The 18534-nt window shown below is 31.9% G+C and overlaps 1 protein-coding gene and 1 pseudogene across 1 annotated transcript; both read right to left on the bottom strand.

The window, feature by feature from the left end:
- Positions 1–266: 266 nt before the first annotated feature.
- On the bottom strand, positions 267–10317 carry LOC111274150 (LRR receptor-like serine/threonine-protein kinase IOS1). The gene is made up of 25 exons (XM_089755126.1): positions 9859–10317; positions 9232–9769; positions 8658–9133; positions 8410–8548; positions 8243–8314; positions 8076–8147; positions 7868–7998; positions 5210–5238; positions 5107–5124; positions 4864–4898; positions 4638–4746; positions 4317–4378; positions 4092–4189; positions 3454–3997; positions 2894–3363; positions 2669–2807; positions 2504–2575; positions 2331–2402; positions 2171–2251; positions 1842–2014; positions 1499–1722; positions 1258–1384; positions 1053–1115; positions 774–957; positions 267–678 (listed from the first exon to the last, which is right to left on the bottom strand). Exons 1-25 carry the CDS (start codon positions 9944–9946, stop codon positions 267–269), a joined length of 4428 nt encoding a protein of 1475 aa, XP_089611252.1. The 5' UTR covers positions 9947–10317.
- A 2122-nt stretch (positions 10318–12439) lies between these two features.
- Positions 12440–16717, bottom strand: LOC149511245 (LRR receptor-like serine/threonine-protein kinase IOS1; annotated as a pseudogene).
- Positions 16718–18534: the final 1817 nt, after the last annotated feature.

Here is an 18534-nt window from a genome sequence, read left to right as displayed (position 1 = left end):
TGTGATCATCAATAGGTTAATTTTTTATATTTATTTTTTAAAAATTAATTAAGATTAAATAGATTTGATTTGTTCTAGTTGAAGAGGTCATAATTAATTAACTCATAGGTATATCCTAACATGGAGAAGCCCACGTAACATCGTCGTATCATTCGAAGAAAAAGAAAATTAATCACGCCTTTTCTTTTCTTTTTTTTGTTTATGTTTATTTTTTTAAAAAAAAAACTTAATAATTGTTAATAATGTACAAAGCTTTCCGGTCCAAATTACCTTGGTAGAGTTATATCAGAATCAAAATTCAAGGATGCCATGGCAATTGATTCTGGTGATTCATCTACATTCACTCCCCTTGTCCTATTTATCTCCCCTAGCAAACACTCGCTCAATTCCGTCACCACATTATTCATTGTTGGCCTTCCAGTGGAAGCTGGAGATAAACAAGCCATTGCCACATCTATCGCTTTCCGTACAGAATTTATCTCAAAATCTCCTTGCAATCTTGAATCCACAATGTTTTGGATGTCCCCATTGGATAACATGGAACCAACCCAATGACTTATGTGAGCAGGCTCATCCATATTTCTTGCAAACACTGGCCGGTTTGTGATGATTTCCAAAAGAACTACCCCAAAGCTATAAACATCACTTTTCTCAGTCAACCTGTTTGATGTAGAATACCTGCATTACCAAGCGTGGAAACCAACAAATTTGCAGCAGTCAGATAAGGTGGAAAAGAGATCAGAAACGATCATCTCAAGACAAGATGTACTTACTCAGGGTCAAGGTATCCAGGGGTACCCGCTACGACGGTGGATACATGAGAGACACCTTCGAAACTTCTGGATAGCCCGAAATCAGATAGTTTAGCTTGCAAGTTTTCAGTTAATAATATGTTGCTAGACTTTACATCTCGGTGGATTATGGGTGGTTTGCAACCACAGTGTAAATACTCCAGTCCTGCATTTTCATTTTTTTTTTTTTGTATTACTTAATTAGTGAAATAAACCAAAAAAAAAAAATGCAGAAATTATTATAGGTGAACTAATACTAACCTTGTGCTGCCTCCAGCGCTATTCCAAGTCTTCCTTCCCAATTTAAGACACCGTTACTTTTATCTGAATTCATAGGAAGTTATGAGTTAATCAATCCTCCCTTTTTTTTTTTTCCTTTAATTTGAAGTAAAGAAATTAAACGTATACAATACATCAAATCCAACGAATTACTGAAAATAGCGTGGTAAGTGTTTAATGTTCAAACCTGAGAGATACTCTGATAAGTTTCCTTTGGCCATGTACTCATAGATTAGCCCCGTGTTGGTGCCATCATCGCAATAACCAATAAGGGTAGTGAAATTTCTATGATGAACTCTCAAAAGAATCTCCACCTATATATATATATATATAATGATAAATTAAAACCCAAATTTTAATTAGTTTATATATATGTATCAATGAGGTCAAACCTTAGTATTAGTACTCATGGGTCATGGCTCTCATACCTCAGCTTCAAACTGCTTATACCCTTGACTAGATGATTTTGATAACATCTTAACTGCTACTTCAGTATCACCCAAGCAACCGTGGTAAACTGTTCCAAATCCTCCTTTCCCAATAACTCTCGCAAAATTGTTTGTGATCCTTTGGACCTCAGAGTATGTAAATTGTCGATTCTTTAACTCATTCTGGTATGGTCTTCTAGAGTCCACAATCATTTCGTCTACTGCTGACAACATTAAAGCACGTTCAATAAGCATATAACTGTTGAGAAAATCTTTCACAATAGCACGAAAAGGTTCATTTTTATGTTACTTAAGTACATATATTTTGTAAGATTTGTCCTACCTGATGGTTTTGTCCCTTTAGACCACGTCCATAAGACAGCTGAACCAATTATGATGAGGAGAAAAAGCACTGAAGCAACTGATGCTAATAACGGAACCACTACGGTACTGTTATTCTTCGACTTCGTTGTCATGCATGATTTCCATGTACAAGGAATTTGATTTTCGTCCACACTTAATCAATTCAGTTGACAAACAGAAAAAGTAAGACTTGGATGAAAGGACTACTAGCTATAAATTTGTTTTGATGTTTGCTAAAGAGGAGATTAAAATGAACACAAGGAAATTGCTATTCAAAATCATAGATCATGGAAAGGAATTCATATATACTTTAATTGTAGCAAACCGCTGTTTGACTTTTCAATGAGTCCTGCTGGAACTGAACCATTTAGTCCGTTTCTTTTCAAGTTTCTGCAAAGGTAGAGAAGAACGTTCTTTAACTCCTTATTCAAAATTTATAATTTTTAAGTCTAAATTCCAAGTAACTTACAGGATGATCAAAGATTGCAGTTGAGTTAAAAATTCGGGCACTGCTCCTTTCAAATAATTGTCTGATAAGTCCCTAATATTGTAGCAGAATTAGTTAAGCTTATATTTCTCCTCCATCATCGTTATATAGGATGATAACTGGTTACTTCATATGAGATGGAGATCGACACTTACAGATATTGTAATTGAGTGAGATTGACGATATTTAAGGGAATCTCTCCGGTCAAACCGCTTGAGGACAAATTCCTGATTTAATAAATAATAGTTTTACTAATAATAATAATGAAGTTATTTGAATAAAAATTTGTAGCTAACTTCAACTCTAAAGCACAGACTTACAAAGATATGATCGTAGGTTGATTTGAATCATTATAGCTGCAATTAAGACCTTCCCATAAGTATTCCTTTGGAGCACAAGGATCACCTTGCCAGTTTCTAATCAATCCATACATTGATTTTATATTCATCATCGCATCAACTATCATATATATGTGAGAACAGGAGTTATACTAGCAGAATGATAGGTATGAAGAGAATCTCTGTCATTAGTTTTAGAGTGCATACCCTCTTTTTCAACAGTTTGTGGCTGTAGGAGCTCCTTTACTTCATAAGCCTCAAAGGCATTCAGGATGGGCGGATGGGTTGATCTTTCGGTTTTTACCATTGAAAACTGGCCTCCTTCTCTCGGTCCCGGTTGTGTGCTTGTTATAGTGTCTGCCCGCAAATTTGTAGGACTAAAAGGTCCAAACCAAAGCGCTTCATTGAGATAGATGATGAACTCTCTGGACTGGTTAGCTTGGAGCTCTTCAAGTTCTGCAACGTGCATGTAAAAATAAAATTGGGAATTGGAATCAGAATCTTGGACGGAAAAATTCAAGGGTTGACCAGCGTTGGCTGGTGTGCTGGCAGTCCTCATGGCAAGCGATGGTGGATCATAGTCGCTGTTAGGCGTAACGGGAGAAGAGGTATTTATTTGTCCCAAATCAATTCTTTGGTAAGGCGTCCAGATACGATCATAAACATCTTCTGGAAACCTGAGGCAAATTTCGCTCAATAATTAAGAGAGAAGCATCAAAAATCTTCTCTTCATTTATATTTACCAAAATTTTGAGTGAACAACTTGCCTGACTGTTGAATTGGATGTTGAACCAAAATCATTCCTGAAGAAAAGTTCCAGTGATTCTTTTTCGGACTGAGTGTTGTATGTCGTGTTTTTCACAAGCCTGAACTCTAGTGCTGATATGATAGGTATCCCTTTCTCAGTGTTCACAAGACAGACATGCAAATAATTCGATTGAAGAACATGAATGAATTCCTTGACTATAACAGTAGATGCATTTTGAAATACAATTGTGGCCCAGAAATTAGTTCCTAAATGTAGATCAAATTCTGGTACCTTATTTTTTCCATCATAGTTTCCATACATGAAAGTTGTTCTGATTAAATATTTGTCACCCTTTGTGAGGTTTAGCATGTAACAGTTTCTGTCTCCTTCCGAAAAACTTCTAAGATACTCCAGTAACTGTTGCTGCTTGCCAGAATTGAATTCAGATATCTTATGGCTTTTGCCAGTTTGGATGTATGGTGCATCTGGAGTATAAGTTATACCTTTTATGGTTTCGTTGTAGCCTAAATCTTCTGGCCACCCACAATCTAAGCTAATGAACCCTGGATAGAAACATGTGGAGAAACTTAGTTGTTTCTGTTAGTTAAAGAAAATTGGAATTGTTCTATATATGTCCAGAGACTTAGATAGCCAAACCTGATTGATTCTGTGCATGAATCACAAGTGCCTGCAGAACAAAGATGCTAAACAATAGGAAATGACTTCTCATCCTCATTTGACTCTCCAGTTTCTCACTATTGAGTGCAAAGAAGTATCCTATAACTCAGACACTACATAAGAACCAAGTACCACATTGGAAAGAGACACTGGTACAAAAAAACTTGGTCAATTGTAGATATTTTAAACATGAAAGTAGTATACATTTTACAACATATTTTTGTCAGGCCTTCCTTTTCTGTGGTACTGTTGAAAGTTAGATTTATCTATTAAACGTGGAATTGGTACACAGACAAACATGACCAGAGATTAAACAAGAATTTACAGTGTACCGAGTAAAAGGTCTTAGCAATTAGTTGTATTTTTCGAAGGTAGGCTTGTGAGAAGTCTTTGTTTAAGAACGACTTGTTCATTATGCGCGATGTAAAGTGCACCCTCCCATTCGTGTCTTGGTATATTGTTACCATATTTAAAAATTAAAGGAAATATTTAGACTTGTGTGATAATTAATTAATGTTAAACAACAATTTGTAAAACATCTGCTGATGACATATGGAAAAGTTCAAGAACAGTTGGAATTTCCAAGAGTTGAACAAGTACTTGATATGGCCTAGTTTTAGGCAAATAATTTAGTCTGGTGCAATACGATGTGAAATGTCTCAACTTTTAAACAGTGAAAATCGATTGCTACTTCTAACTTGTGCATGTTTTGAACATGAATAAAAGGAAATTAAAAAAAAATCTATCTAACAAGATGATTTCAAATAATATAGCATTTTGCTTAAACTTACCAAAAAAAGAAAAAAAAGGAACTTAATTCAAAATCACAAAACTTAAGAAAAGGCTTGCCTATATATCCAGATACCAGGGATGATTTGAAATTATTTCGAATTTTGTTTCCTCTGCAGAACTTGAATGTCAGTTGAAATAAATTCAAAAAAAAAAAAAAAAAGAGAACGTGAGTTGAAATGTTAAAATTCTATTGCAAACAGACCAAATTGTCAGGAATCTCCTACATACTCAAAATGGGCATGACATAATATTCAATAAAATAATACAAGACTAAGTATTCAAACTTTTACATAGTCCAAGAGTACATAATCTTTATAAAAACGCCTCAAATCCACTGAACGTGTGGCAAAGCATTAAAACGTATAGATGATAAAAACATGTCTAATTGACCCTTTCTATACCAATTGATTTTGCATATATAATCACCTAGTTAAAGGAATTACTTCAGTTGGCGCCAGACGAATATTGTGGTTCCTATCAATCTAGGTCGACAAACACTCGTTTAATTAAGTTGAAGCATAATTCATGGTTAGCTTTTTCATCGAATTTGGAGATACACAAGCCATTGTCATTTCATTAATGGCTTTCTTCATAGAAGTAATGTCAAAATCTCTTGCAATCTTCGGTCAACAATGGTTTAGATTCACTAGGAAGAAGAAAAAAGATACACTGTATCTTTTTCTTTATTAAACAAAAAGAGTTATTTTGGTGAGATAGGTTTAGAATATTTCTTGGTACTTTAGCACCTTGGTGGTATTACATATATCAATTAGATATAATTAATAATGATAAGATTTAAAGAAAAACTATCAAAATACTAAAAAAAATGACAAACATATATAATTATAATGATCTTATATTAAAACTATTTTCATATAAGATCAATATAAAAATATTCAAATAAATATCTTAAATAAATATAAATAAATTAAATTAACCCAAAACTAATAATTATCAAAAAAAAAAAAAAAATGCAAACCTAACTAAAAATTCTTAACTTTAAATTACAGTATCTAAATACCTCGTTCACCTCAAATTTTTTCAAGTACACATGTCATCGTGCTAAGTCATGTAGATAATTTTTGTTTTATGTTAGATGTTAGATTTTAAATATTAGATGATAAATATTATATAATGGGAAGTAATTATTTCTCATTGCATAGTTTTACTCTTCACATATTAAAACTTCAACTCAATCCTCTAAATAAAAATCTTAAAGTCTAAATAGTGAATAACGCCGGTTGGAAACATTTTGTTTAAAATTAGCTAAGTGTTTTAATTATGACAAACAATTTCTAATAATTTCAATTGTTAAGATAAAAGACTCCAATAGAGGCTTCATATTCAAATCTTTTTAACATTTGAGGATGGACTTATGGAATGGAAAATCGTTATTTTTCATGTAGTTTTATGTTTGATCCTCGTATAGAGATGACAATGGGTATTATATAAATATATATATATATATATATTTTATATAGTAGGTTACTTACACTATCCCATTCAATTAAACAGTAATAGGATAACATATAATCAAGTTTAGATAGTAAAAGTACTACCCATCATGGGTTTAATTGGATACTTGTTTTTGGATACCCACGGTCTAAATCCGACTATAAATAATGATATTTTAATATTAAATATTTGTTTTAAATTTTTATGCTTATATACTTATAATTAATTTAATACATACTAAAATTCATAAATTGTCTAAATATGATTTTTAATTTTAATTTGTTAACTTAATTTTACTCAATAATATACATTGAAATTAATGTTAATTTTTTTTTTTATTTTACTATGGATTTAGGTTCAAATCTAATAACGGATATTCATGTTATTTACAATCAAATACTCAAAGTTTATATTCTTTGCAGATATCCTGTAATCAGGTTTAGATATTTGGTATTAATATTTAGTCAAGTTCAAGATGTAATTATGAGTAGTTAAAGTGTCATCAGGCTTGGATTCAAGTACAAAAGATTTAGATGAATTTTTTTAAGTGAAATTTTTTATTAAAGAATATTAAATAAAAATAAAAATAGAAAATCAGAACTAATAAATTAAAAAATCTTATTACATAAATCAAATATGTAAAATTTTTTAAAAATTTAATTTTAAATTTAATATATTTTTCAAATAGGTATTTTTAGTAAAAAATTTTAAAATTTTTTTTATAGTTTAATAAGTATTTATCAAATTTAAATTATAAATGATATTTTTAATATGTTTTTATATACTATTAATTTTCACATTGAATTTTATCAGTTTATTAGTTTGAAATTTTTATTAAATTTGTTATGAAATATTAAAAAAAAATCACAAATTTCACTTACAAAAACTTTATCTAAATTTTTTCTAATTCAAGTACCTTAAAATTAGCAAGTATTCTACTCGCTGTCATTTATATATATATATCTCCTTATGAAACAAAATACAAATTTTGATTTTAAATAATTGTTCTTTTATGTTATTTTAATATTTAAATTAAAAGACCAACCCAGTGCTAACTGTTAAGTCAAGAGTACATATTGATACTTTTCAAACTTAGATACTGAATTTAATTACATATTAACTTTTGTTTATATTTTCTAAACTTTTTTGGTACTTAAGTTACTTAAAATTCATTACTGAAATTAAAAAACCAATACTTTATCAACAGAAGACATAATTATTGATATATTTTCTAATTAATCTCTAAACATGTAAATGTGTACCTTTTATTTTTATATAAAGGTTACAAACCTAAACGCATAATTTACTACTTTATATTAAGTGTCATAATATTTTTGTAATTTTAAATTAAAAGAATTCATTTCTTATATAAAGGCTAAGACTTGGAATACCCAAACAGTAAGGATTGTCATGTGACATCAAGTTCAAGTCAATCCTAAGTATTTAGCCCCCATGTTATTTGGCTTCATTGTTTACAAAGAAACATTGTGATCAATGGTTTAGAGTACCATAATGGCAAATCATGGGAACACTAGGTCCAGTTTCTGAACAGAGAGCATACCTCAATAGCAATCCATTCTTTGACCTTTCAACAAGTTCAGTTGGAACTTTACCATTCAGCTTGTTTCCTTGCAAGTTTCTGCAAAATATAGCAGTAATGATCCTCAACTTATCTTACAAAGAAATGTTTATGGAGTCTCAATCCTAGTTTCTTACAGCACTGTCAAGGATTGCAATCGAGATAGAAACTCAGGCACTGCTCCATTCAAACTATTATTGGATAAGTCCCTGACATTTCAGAGTAACAGTTAAGCTAATGTTTTTCCAACAAATAGATTCGTGACCTTTTAGACATTTAGTTATTGTGATCTTAATATACTTACAAATATTGTAACTGAGTGAGATTGGCGAAGTAAGGAGGTATCTTTCCAGTCAATCCGCTTGAGGATAAGTTTCTGATTTAATGTTAAATAGAACCGTTAGCAAAGATGTTGAACTGAAGGAAGATATTGATAGCTAGAACATTGGGGGTGGGGGGGCAAAAACTTACAAAGATATGATTTTAGGTGGATTGTAACCATCATAGCTGCAATTAAGCCCTTCCCAGGAGTATGCTTGAGGAGCACATGGATCTCCTTGCCAGTTTCTTTTCAATCCACAAATTGATTTTATATTTGAGATTGCATCAACTATTTGTTTCAGAAATGTATCAGATTATGACTTAAAGGCCTGCATATTGATTGTGGAGACAGGCAGCTAGCTGGTGAAACCATATATTCAGAGTTCTAAGGAGAATACCTTCTTTTTGGATTGTCTCAGATTGTAAGAATTCTTTTACCGTATAAACCTCAATTGCGTTAAGGATAGGTGGATGGGTTGAATCAGCAGTTTTGTAGATTGAGAATTGGTACCGTCCACCAGTCAAAGCTGATTGAGTATACAGAGTCGTTGAGGACAAGTAAGTACGACTAAAAGGTCCATACCAGTACTTGCCATTATAAGAGATGTTAAAGGATCTGGACTCATTAGCCAGGAGCCTTTCAACTTCAGCAAAGTGCATGTACAAGTAAAACTGAGCACCTGGAAGAGAGCTGGAGTCAATGAAGAAATCCAAGGAGTGGCTAGCATTTATTGGTGTGCCTGCAGTCCTCATAGCAAGTGATGGTGGTTGGTAGTTGTCGTCTGCAGAACCGACTGTAGAAGATGTACTTATTTGTGTCCAATCGTTTCTTTTATAAGGCCTCCAGATACGATCATAAGCATCTTCTTTAAACCTGTTGCATTACTCAGGAACTAAGCAAAGGAGTCTAAAAATTATAATTCTATTTATCAAAAGGTTTTAGTAAGTTGAAAGCTGATCAGAATAACTTACCTGAGTGTTCCCGTTGCTGAACCAACATCATACCTTGTGAAGAGCTGTAGGGATCCAGTTTCAGTTCTGTAGGTAGTATTGTTCAAAAGCCTCAACTTTAATGCCGATATGAATGGTATCCCATTACCGGTATTCACCAGACAAACATGCAAATGATTTTCTTGTAGGACATAAATTATGTCCATAGTTATAGCAGTGGAAGCATTATTTTGCAATGATACAGTACCCCACAAATTGGGACCTAAATGCAGATCAAATTGTGGCACTTTATTTAATTCATCATAGTTTCCATACATGAAACTAGCTCTGATTAAATACTGGTCGCCCTTTGTGAGGTTAAGGTTGTAGCAATTTCGGTCCCCTTCAGGAAAGCTTCTAACATTCCATGTCTGCTGCTGCTTTCCTGTTTGGAATTCAGGTAAGACACTCTTACCAATGCCAGTTTCGATATAAGCTGCATCTGAAATATAATCAATGCCTGTTGTGGCTTCAGTATAGCTCGAATCTGCTGGTAGCCCACAATCTAAGCTAATGAAACCTGAGAGAGAAACAATGCAAGATCTTAGTTCTTCCCTGGTTAGTGAAGATCAGAATAGAAATTCTGATTGAAAGATTAGATAACTGAACCCGATTGATCAAGCTGGGCAGGAACCAAAACTGCAAAAGCAATGCTGCTAATGATCAATGCAAGGGAGACATGCTTTAACACCTCCATTACTGTCTTTAGAGGACAAAGAAGCAATTGATCAAATCTTATAACTTACATAAATTTCATATTTACAGGCAAAGTAGTGTTCATTGAAATAAAATATGAATGAAACTTGGTCAATTATTCTTCCGAGAGCAATTTAAGCATTAAAATGTTTATTTTTAAATCTGGTGCATTTCTACTAACGAGGCTAAGCCTTGGTGGGTAATTCTGTATGCTATACGTGCGTTTGCTGTAAAAATTTAATTAAACTAATGCTAGCTGCGTGAATTGATCCGTTGTATGGTTGTTGCAAGTCAATAGAGTGAAATTTTTGACCAAAACGTGACAGACATGGCCTTTGACACTTGAAGGTTCTCAGCTGACTTGCTAGTGGGGCGGACTTTAAGGGAAGACTTCGTTTAATTTATACTTTAATTAATTTTATCAATAATATGGTTAAACGACGCGGAATTTGCTGAACTTCTAATATAGTTGAAACTTGAAATGTCATCTATATATATATATATATATATATATATAATAAGATATCTTTTCCCATAAAAATAATTTGCTAACGGCGAAAACATTGAAAATTGAAATTGTAAGTTAATTAAATTAGTTTATGAAATCATTTTTAAAAAAATAATATTATTTAAGATCAAAATTTCAATATTTATAATTTTATTTAATTTTCAAACTGTGATATTTTTAACCAAAAAAATTATAAAGTAATAATATTCTTAATTTCAATAATATCTCTTGTTATTGGAATTTGGAATTTGAATTTGGAGAGATAAGAAAAATGATGTATCTAATTGTTTTTTGTGTGTGAGAATCATATAAGCGTTAATTTAGATTATTTACAAGCATTTATTTTTTGATAAATTAATAATAGAAAAAATTATTGACAAGGAATGTATACTTTTTTTTTTTTTTTTATAATTAAGCAATGAATACTTATTTCTCGTGTAAAACTTAAGTAGAAAATTAATTAATTAGACCTGTCTTTGTCGCCAGAGTTGTCCTTGATGACTTTGAAGTACAAAGGATAACTATGCTTTTCAAACTTATTTTAAAATTATACCTATTTTTATTTGCTTCGATGGAAATTTCTGTTGTTGGATAAATAAATTCTACACATGGACTGTATGATCAAAGAAAGATATTAAAACCCAATGTATAGGTAGGTTTAGAGCAAGTTCATCCAACTTAACATATAAAATGAATTACTTAATTAATCCTAGTTGCCTAAGTTTGTTATATATCTTCGGTGGACTAATTTGATGCATGCCAACCGTTAATCAAGATTATACTTTACTAATAAATAATTAATAATATACTTAATGAAGATACAAGAGAAAAAATTTGTATGCAAATATAATAATGTTAATAATGAAGCCTTTGATTTTTCAAAATGTTTTTAGTACTTTTTTTTTTAAGGAAAAAGAATGGTTCTTCCTAGTGATCTTGAAATCAAAAGCGTCAGTCAAATCCCGTAAAATAAATCATTTTCTGTCATGATAATCAAAATTCTTCATCCTATTTCAGGAACTCCAAGAAAATCATTTTTCACTTAAAAAGCTGTCTTCAAAATTAGCAAACCCAATCAACTTCCAAAATTAACGCTCTCCATAAATATAAAATCAACCAAACCTTATGAAGTACCAAAGCTCCGGGCCCTTATGGATAAAATACTTCCCATAACAGTTTCTTTTCATCCTGTCCACTCGAAACATTCATATTCACAAGGCAATACCTAAAATCAAGATCCAACCATCAATCCAAGATTGCAATACATCTTTCCTTAATCACCTCATAGAATTGTATTCAAAAAACATTAATCCATAATGTCAGAACGCTAATCAAAATTACCATAGGACCAAAACTTCTCAATTATCTGAAATCACAAGCCATCAATCTAGTATCCTGCAAGAAAACCAGTTAATGTATATACCTTTAACAGCCACCTCACAAATTGAACTTTCATACTACTATAGGTACCTCTGGCATTCTATGACACGCTTTGCATTTTACACCCTCAAACAAAGTTTTCCGATAAATCATCCAATTTAACCAGCTACAAAAAAAATCCAAATAACTAGTAAGCAAGAAGCGGAAGGTATCCCCTTAATCCAAATAGGAATTGGGAAAGATGGCTTGTTGAAAAGATAAGGAAAGAATGATATGGAAGCCAATTCCTCAGAAAAGTATGCCCAGAATCGAAAAAGAAAAGCAACCCATAGAAAGCCGTCCAAAAGGAAGATAAACAGCTTTAATCTGCCTTTTGTTTGTGGTATCACAAAAATAAGCTTAAAATGTCACATACAGCACTCCTTGAATCCCAACATTAATACGCCTGAATCCTTTGTCATATATGAAAAGAGAATTGCAATTGTTATCCAGAACATTAAGTCTTTAAAATCATACACAAAATATATATCGAATTTTATACAATACCTTTCTCGTACAATAATACTCTCAGTCGACTCTGACTGATAAAATTTAAGCTACCTTTCTAGGAATTAATCGATCTTATTCAAGAATCTAGATTCATGATCATTACGTCTATTCCCATGACTTTGAATGATTACCTCGGTACAGGACCAATTTCAGTGCTTAAACTCATGGTCATCATGTCAACTGGGTTTTTTGATTTATTTCCGTGCTCTCCCGTTGTCCTGGCTCTTTCCGCAGACAAACATTGGCTTAGTTCCAGCACCACCTCGTTCATGGTTGGCCTTCTTGTTGAATTGTGAGACACACAAAGCATTGCTACTTCTACGGCTTTCCACGCAGAATTAACATCAAAATCTCCATCTAATCTTTGATCAACAATACTTCTGATATCACCTCTAGACAGAATGGAGCTAACCCATTTACTTATGTGAGTTCTCACATTGTTGGTTTGTGCATTAATCACAGCTGGTTTACCTGTTATGATCTCCAAAAGAACAACCCCAAAGCTATAAACATCACTTTTTTTGGTTAAAATGAATGATGTGCGATACCTGCATAAGAAACATGAAACTTAGTAAGATCATTACAACTATATAGTGTTGAATTTTACAAGCAATAAGACGTACTTACTCGGGATCAAGGTAGCCAGTAGTACCAGCAACCGATGCTGATATATGACTTCCACCTTCGATTGGAAATGTCTTTGACAGCCCGAAATCTGCTAGTTTGGCTTGGAAGTCTTCGTTTAATAAGATGTTTGAAGATTTCACATCTCTGTGGATTATTGGTGGTCTGCAACCTTCGTGTAAATACTCAAGTCCTACATTAATATTTTTCAGTTTTTTGTGTTTGGTTAACTTGAAGTCACAAATTAATAAAATGGAAAACTAAATAAAGCAAACGCATTAACCTTGCCCTGCTTCCAGTGCTATTCGTACTCTTTCTTCCCATTTCAGTATACGTGTACTTCTATCTGCATTCTTCCATGTAAAGTGTGTTAACTTATCTAGAAAGTTGTCCAAACAGAGATTGCAGAATTTTTGTTCTTGCTAGAACTAAAAATTGAAGGAGTTGGAAGGTGAAGCACTTTGTAACATACCTGATAGAAACTCTGCTAAATTTCCTTTGGCCATGTACTCGTAAATTAGCCCCAGATTGGCACCTTCATTGCAATACCCAATAAGGCTTGTCAAATTTGCATGATGAACTCTAAAAAGAGTTTTGACCTATATTAAAAAAGACAAGTTTTAATTAGTTTGATATAAATGGGTATAAATGACATATATAAAACTTTTATGTATGCTAGGCTCTCATACCTCAGCTTCAAACTGCTTGTACCCTTGACTTGATGATAGAGATAGCATCTTTACGGCTACTTCAGTGTCATCTATGTTGCCGTAGAAAACATTTCCAAATCCTCCAGTACCAAGAACTCTCTTAAAGTCGTTTGTCATCGTCTGTACCTCAGAGAACTTGAACCGCCTATTCTTTAACTCCAATGACTGGAATAATGTGTTGGATTCATCATCCGTATTCCCATCTGATAATAGGTTCAATAAGCATAAATCTGTTGAGAATAGCTTAAAGAAAAAAGGCATTTAAATAGTTCAGTTCAATGTTCTGAGCTTATCTATTTTTGTAATGGAGGTCATACCTAGTGGTGGTTGTCTCCTTTTAAGAAGCCTCCATATGGTAGCCAATACAATTATTAGTACAGAAAATGAAGCAACTGATGCTGCAATTGGAACAACAACGTTTTTCTTCTTATTCTTCTGGCACGGGAGTGACACACAAAGGTTGGGATTTCCGTCAATACTACATCAATTCAGTTCACAACAGAGAGAGTAAGACAAACTATACACGCACGAATGATGGCTCCCGATGGTATCAAGTTTCAGTCAATCCTAATAACATGACTCCATGTTCTTTTCTTTTTTTTTTTTTTTTTTGGGATAAGTAATTTTTATTCATTATCCAAGAAGCGGTAGAACTGCTACCAACCAACAATTACATACTGTCAAACTTTTTACACCACAAATGAGTCCGTACTCAACTCCCATCTCTCACATAGTTCTTGGTTAACATGATCATAAGCTATATTTTTTAGGCCAATCAATCGTAATCTAACTACATCTTTGATTTTTTTCAATATTTGCTCCCCTGTGAACTCCACTGACTTGTGTCTCCATGTTCTTATTTGGTTTCATTGTTTACTATAAAAGAATGAGATGAATGGCTTGGAGCACCATAATGGAAAATCATGGAAAGAATAATTAAGTCCATTGTTTAACAGAAAGCATACCTTAATTGCAAGCCATTTTTCGACCTTTCAATAAGTGCAGATGGAATTGTACCATTAAGCATGTTTCCATCTAAGTTCCTGCGGGGGTATATAATTTATGATCCTTTACTGTAACTTAATAAAAGAATCTTCATTTTTAAGTTTGAATCCCTAGTAACTCACAGAACTGTCAAGCTTTGCAGTTGGGATAGAAACTCAGGCACTGGTCCAGTCAAACTATTGTTTGATAAGTCCCTGGTATATTCACAGAAGTAATCGATCGAGTTTATGTTTCTCCCTTTATAACAAATCAACAACTTGGTAGCTAGTTTATCTCGATCTTGATATATATACTTACAGATATTGTAACTGAGTGAGACTGATTATGTAAGGCGGTATCTCTCCATTCAAGCCGCTTGAGGATAAGTTCCTGATTTAATGGTCAGCACGAGTAAATAGTGTTATGATCAAAGATATGGACTGAATCAACATATATATATTTATATTCGGACTAGAAAATAGAGGCATATATAGACTAACAAGGATATGATTCTAGGTGGATTGTAACCGTTGTAGCTGCAATTAAGACCATCCCATGAGTATGCTTCAGGAACACATGGATCTCCTTGCCAATTTCTTTGCAATCCATATATTGATTTTATATTTGAGATTGCATCAACTATTATGTCATACATAAATAACAATTGGAGTTAAAACCATGCAATTTGATTTTCTAATTAAAATAGCAAACTAGTGAAAACCAATATGTTTTGAGTTTAAAAGAAAATACTTTCTGTCTCGATTGTCTCATATTGTACGAATGATTTTACGGTATAAATCTCAATTGCGTTGAGGATGGGTGGAAGGGTTGAATCTGCAGTTCTGTAGATTGAAAATTGGTAGTCTCCACCAGTCAAGGCTGATCGGGTGAAAACGGTGGTTGAGGCCAAGTAAAAAGGAATAACTGGCCCGAACCAAAACTGGCCGTTATAAGAGATGTTGAACTTCCTGGATTCGTTGGCTTGGAGCTGTTGAACTTCAGCAAAGTGCATGTATAAGTAAAACTCCGCATTGGGAACGGAACTGGGGTCAATGGAGAAAACCAAGGACTGACTGGAATTTACAGGTATGCAAGCAGTCCTCATGGCAAGAGATGGTGGCTGGTACAAATTACTACCTGCTGTAACAGTATAAGAGGTAGTAACTGGTGTCCAATCATTTCTATTATAAGGTCACCACTCACGATCATAAATGTCTTCTTTGAACCTGAGGTATTATTGCTCATTAACTAAGCAAAGATATCTAAAATTTCATTTATTACACATCAAAAAGTTTTTAGAATGTACCTGAATGTTGAACCAGTTGTTGAACAAACATCAAGCCTTGTGAAAAGTTGCAGGGATCCTATTTGAGTTCTGTAGGTAGCATTATTCAAGAGCCTTAATTCTAGTGCTGATACGAATGGTATCCCATTTCCAGTATTCACTAGACAAACAAACAAACGATTTGATTGGATGACATGAATAATTTCCATGCTTATAACAACAGATGCATTTTGTATTGTTACAGAAGTCCACAAATTAGGCCCAAGGTGGAAATCAAATTTGGGTGGTTTGTTCATTTCATCATAGTTTCCGTAAACGAAAGTCGCTCTGATTAAGTATTCATCTCCCTTTCTGAGGCTAAGGTTGTAACAATTTCGGTCCCCTTTAGGAAAGCTTCTAAGATGCCATGTCTGCCGCGGCAGTCCTGTTTGGAATTCAGGTAAGATACTCTTACCTATGCCTGTTTGTATATAAGCTGCATCTGAAATATAGTTGATGCCTGTTGTGGATTCAATATAGGTTGTATTATCTGGTAGCCCACAGTCTAAGCTAATGAAACCTGCGAGAAACAAAAGGAAGGCCTTAATAAGTTCCTTGGTTAGCGAAAGAGAATTGAATTTGTTATTCAAAGAATTTAGATAAAAATAAACCTGTTTGATCTTGGGCATGAACCAAAATTGCAACAGCATAGCAGCTAACCAATACAAGGAGAAAATGCTTTAACATCTTCTTTACAATCTTCAATAATTCACAGCCAAGTACCACAAAGAAGCAATTCTCATCTTATAACTTATTTATATTTACAAACTTATGGTGTAATAATAGAATAATATATAATGTAGAAAACTTGGTCATTTTTACTTCCAGAAGCAATTAAGAACTCAATGGTTAGTAACGTTTTTTTTTTTTCCTAATCTTGAGCATTTTAACTGGGTCTTTCTCAATGTCCCACTCAACCATCAAAGCAAAATTAGCGAAGAAACTTTCATTATAATTGTAAAAATTTGTATTCATGTTGATTAAAAAATTTCACGATTTTATTTCATAAAAATATTTATAAATATAAATATAAATTATTTTATATATTATAATAGATTCTCACAATATAATGTGATAAAAGTGAAGCATTACACTAATATATATCTATTTTGCTGTAAAATTAAAATACATAAGAGTGCTAGCTAATTGCCCGAGACATGCATAGCATTCTTGAGCTGCTATCGTCGTATTTGAAAATTAAATTCAACGATAAATGCATGTAGCACTTATAGTAGGAGTTGATTCAAAAGTGTCTGCAAGTCTAACGTCAATTAATGAATAGAGAAATGATGGTCATATATCTTTCATTTAAATGTAATTTTATCAATGTAAAAAATTAATCATTTATTGCTGAGAAAAAAAATCATTTATTACATATTATATACATGAGTTTATTAAAATAAATATTCACTATTTAATATGTAATAAATAATTAATTTTTTCAATAATAATATGTGTAAAAATTTTAATCAATTTATGAGATATTATCCATTTTAATATTAAAGTTTAATAATTTTATCCAATAAAAGGATTCTTACAAGTATGAATTTAAATATTAACTTATATATCATAAGAGATTTTTAAAATATTTTCATATAAGATTGAGAAATCATAAATTTTTTCATTAAAGTTTAACGTTTCTGTTAAGTCCAATAGATAATACACAAAATCACAAAACACACAAAATTAAGATCGCATTAAACGTTAAGGTTCTAAACATATATCTCATCGTATAATATTTAATTCTCGTAGAATTCTAAATATAGTTGTCATAGACTTTAGCACTTAGCTCTTTTGGCTCGTGCTCTGATATAATTTATAGAGAGCTGTACTCAATTTGTAACGTATTATTTATTTTAATCCAAAGATCTTACTATTTTATCTCACAAAATATATCTCATAAATTTGAATTAAAATATCAACTTATAAATTATAACAGATTCTCAAAATATTTTGATATGAGATTAAAATATTACAACATGATTACGCAACATGATTTTAATGAAAAATATAAACGATGATGTGATTAACTGTTTTATATAATTCTTTTTTAATGGATAATGCATGGCAAGATTGAAATTTGGAAATTAATCATTAAAAAAATAAAGAAGGATATATTTATAACAATGTAAGTTTTACACTCTTTGGCTTTTAAATCAAAATAATTAAGATTAAAAAGATTATTTTTAGGTTAGTTTAACGCTGCAATTGAAAATTGTTTAAGTTGAAAAAAATATGTTAAAAAAATGTGATTAAAATTTGTAAAGATTTAATATTATTTTAAAAAGTGTTATGAATAATTGAAATATCTGAAAAATATGTATAAAATAATAAAAATATAAGATAATATAATAATTTTTTATCCCAAAAATACTTTTCCATTGCAAAATCATGAATAACATTTTTATTTGATTACAAAATCAAACTTTTAAATTGAAAAATCATATTTTTTTAGTATTGAGATTTGAGATTGGATCAAAAGTAAAGAAAAGAAAACATCCATCCACCCA

This window comes from Durio zibethinus, chromosome 26, assembly GCF_047325235.1.
Source record: "Durio zibethinus cultivar Kanyao isolate XHJ-2024 chromosome 26, ASM4732523v1, whole genome shotgun sequence".
NCBI lineage: Eukaryota > Viridiplantae > Streptophyta > Magnoliopsida > Malvales > Malvaceae > Durio > Durio zibethinus.
The sequence above is the reverse complement of the archived record's forward strand: the minus strand, read 5'-3'. Positions and strand labels throughout refer to the sequence as shown.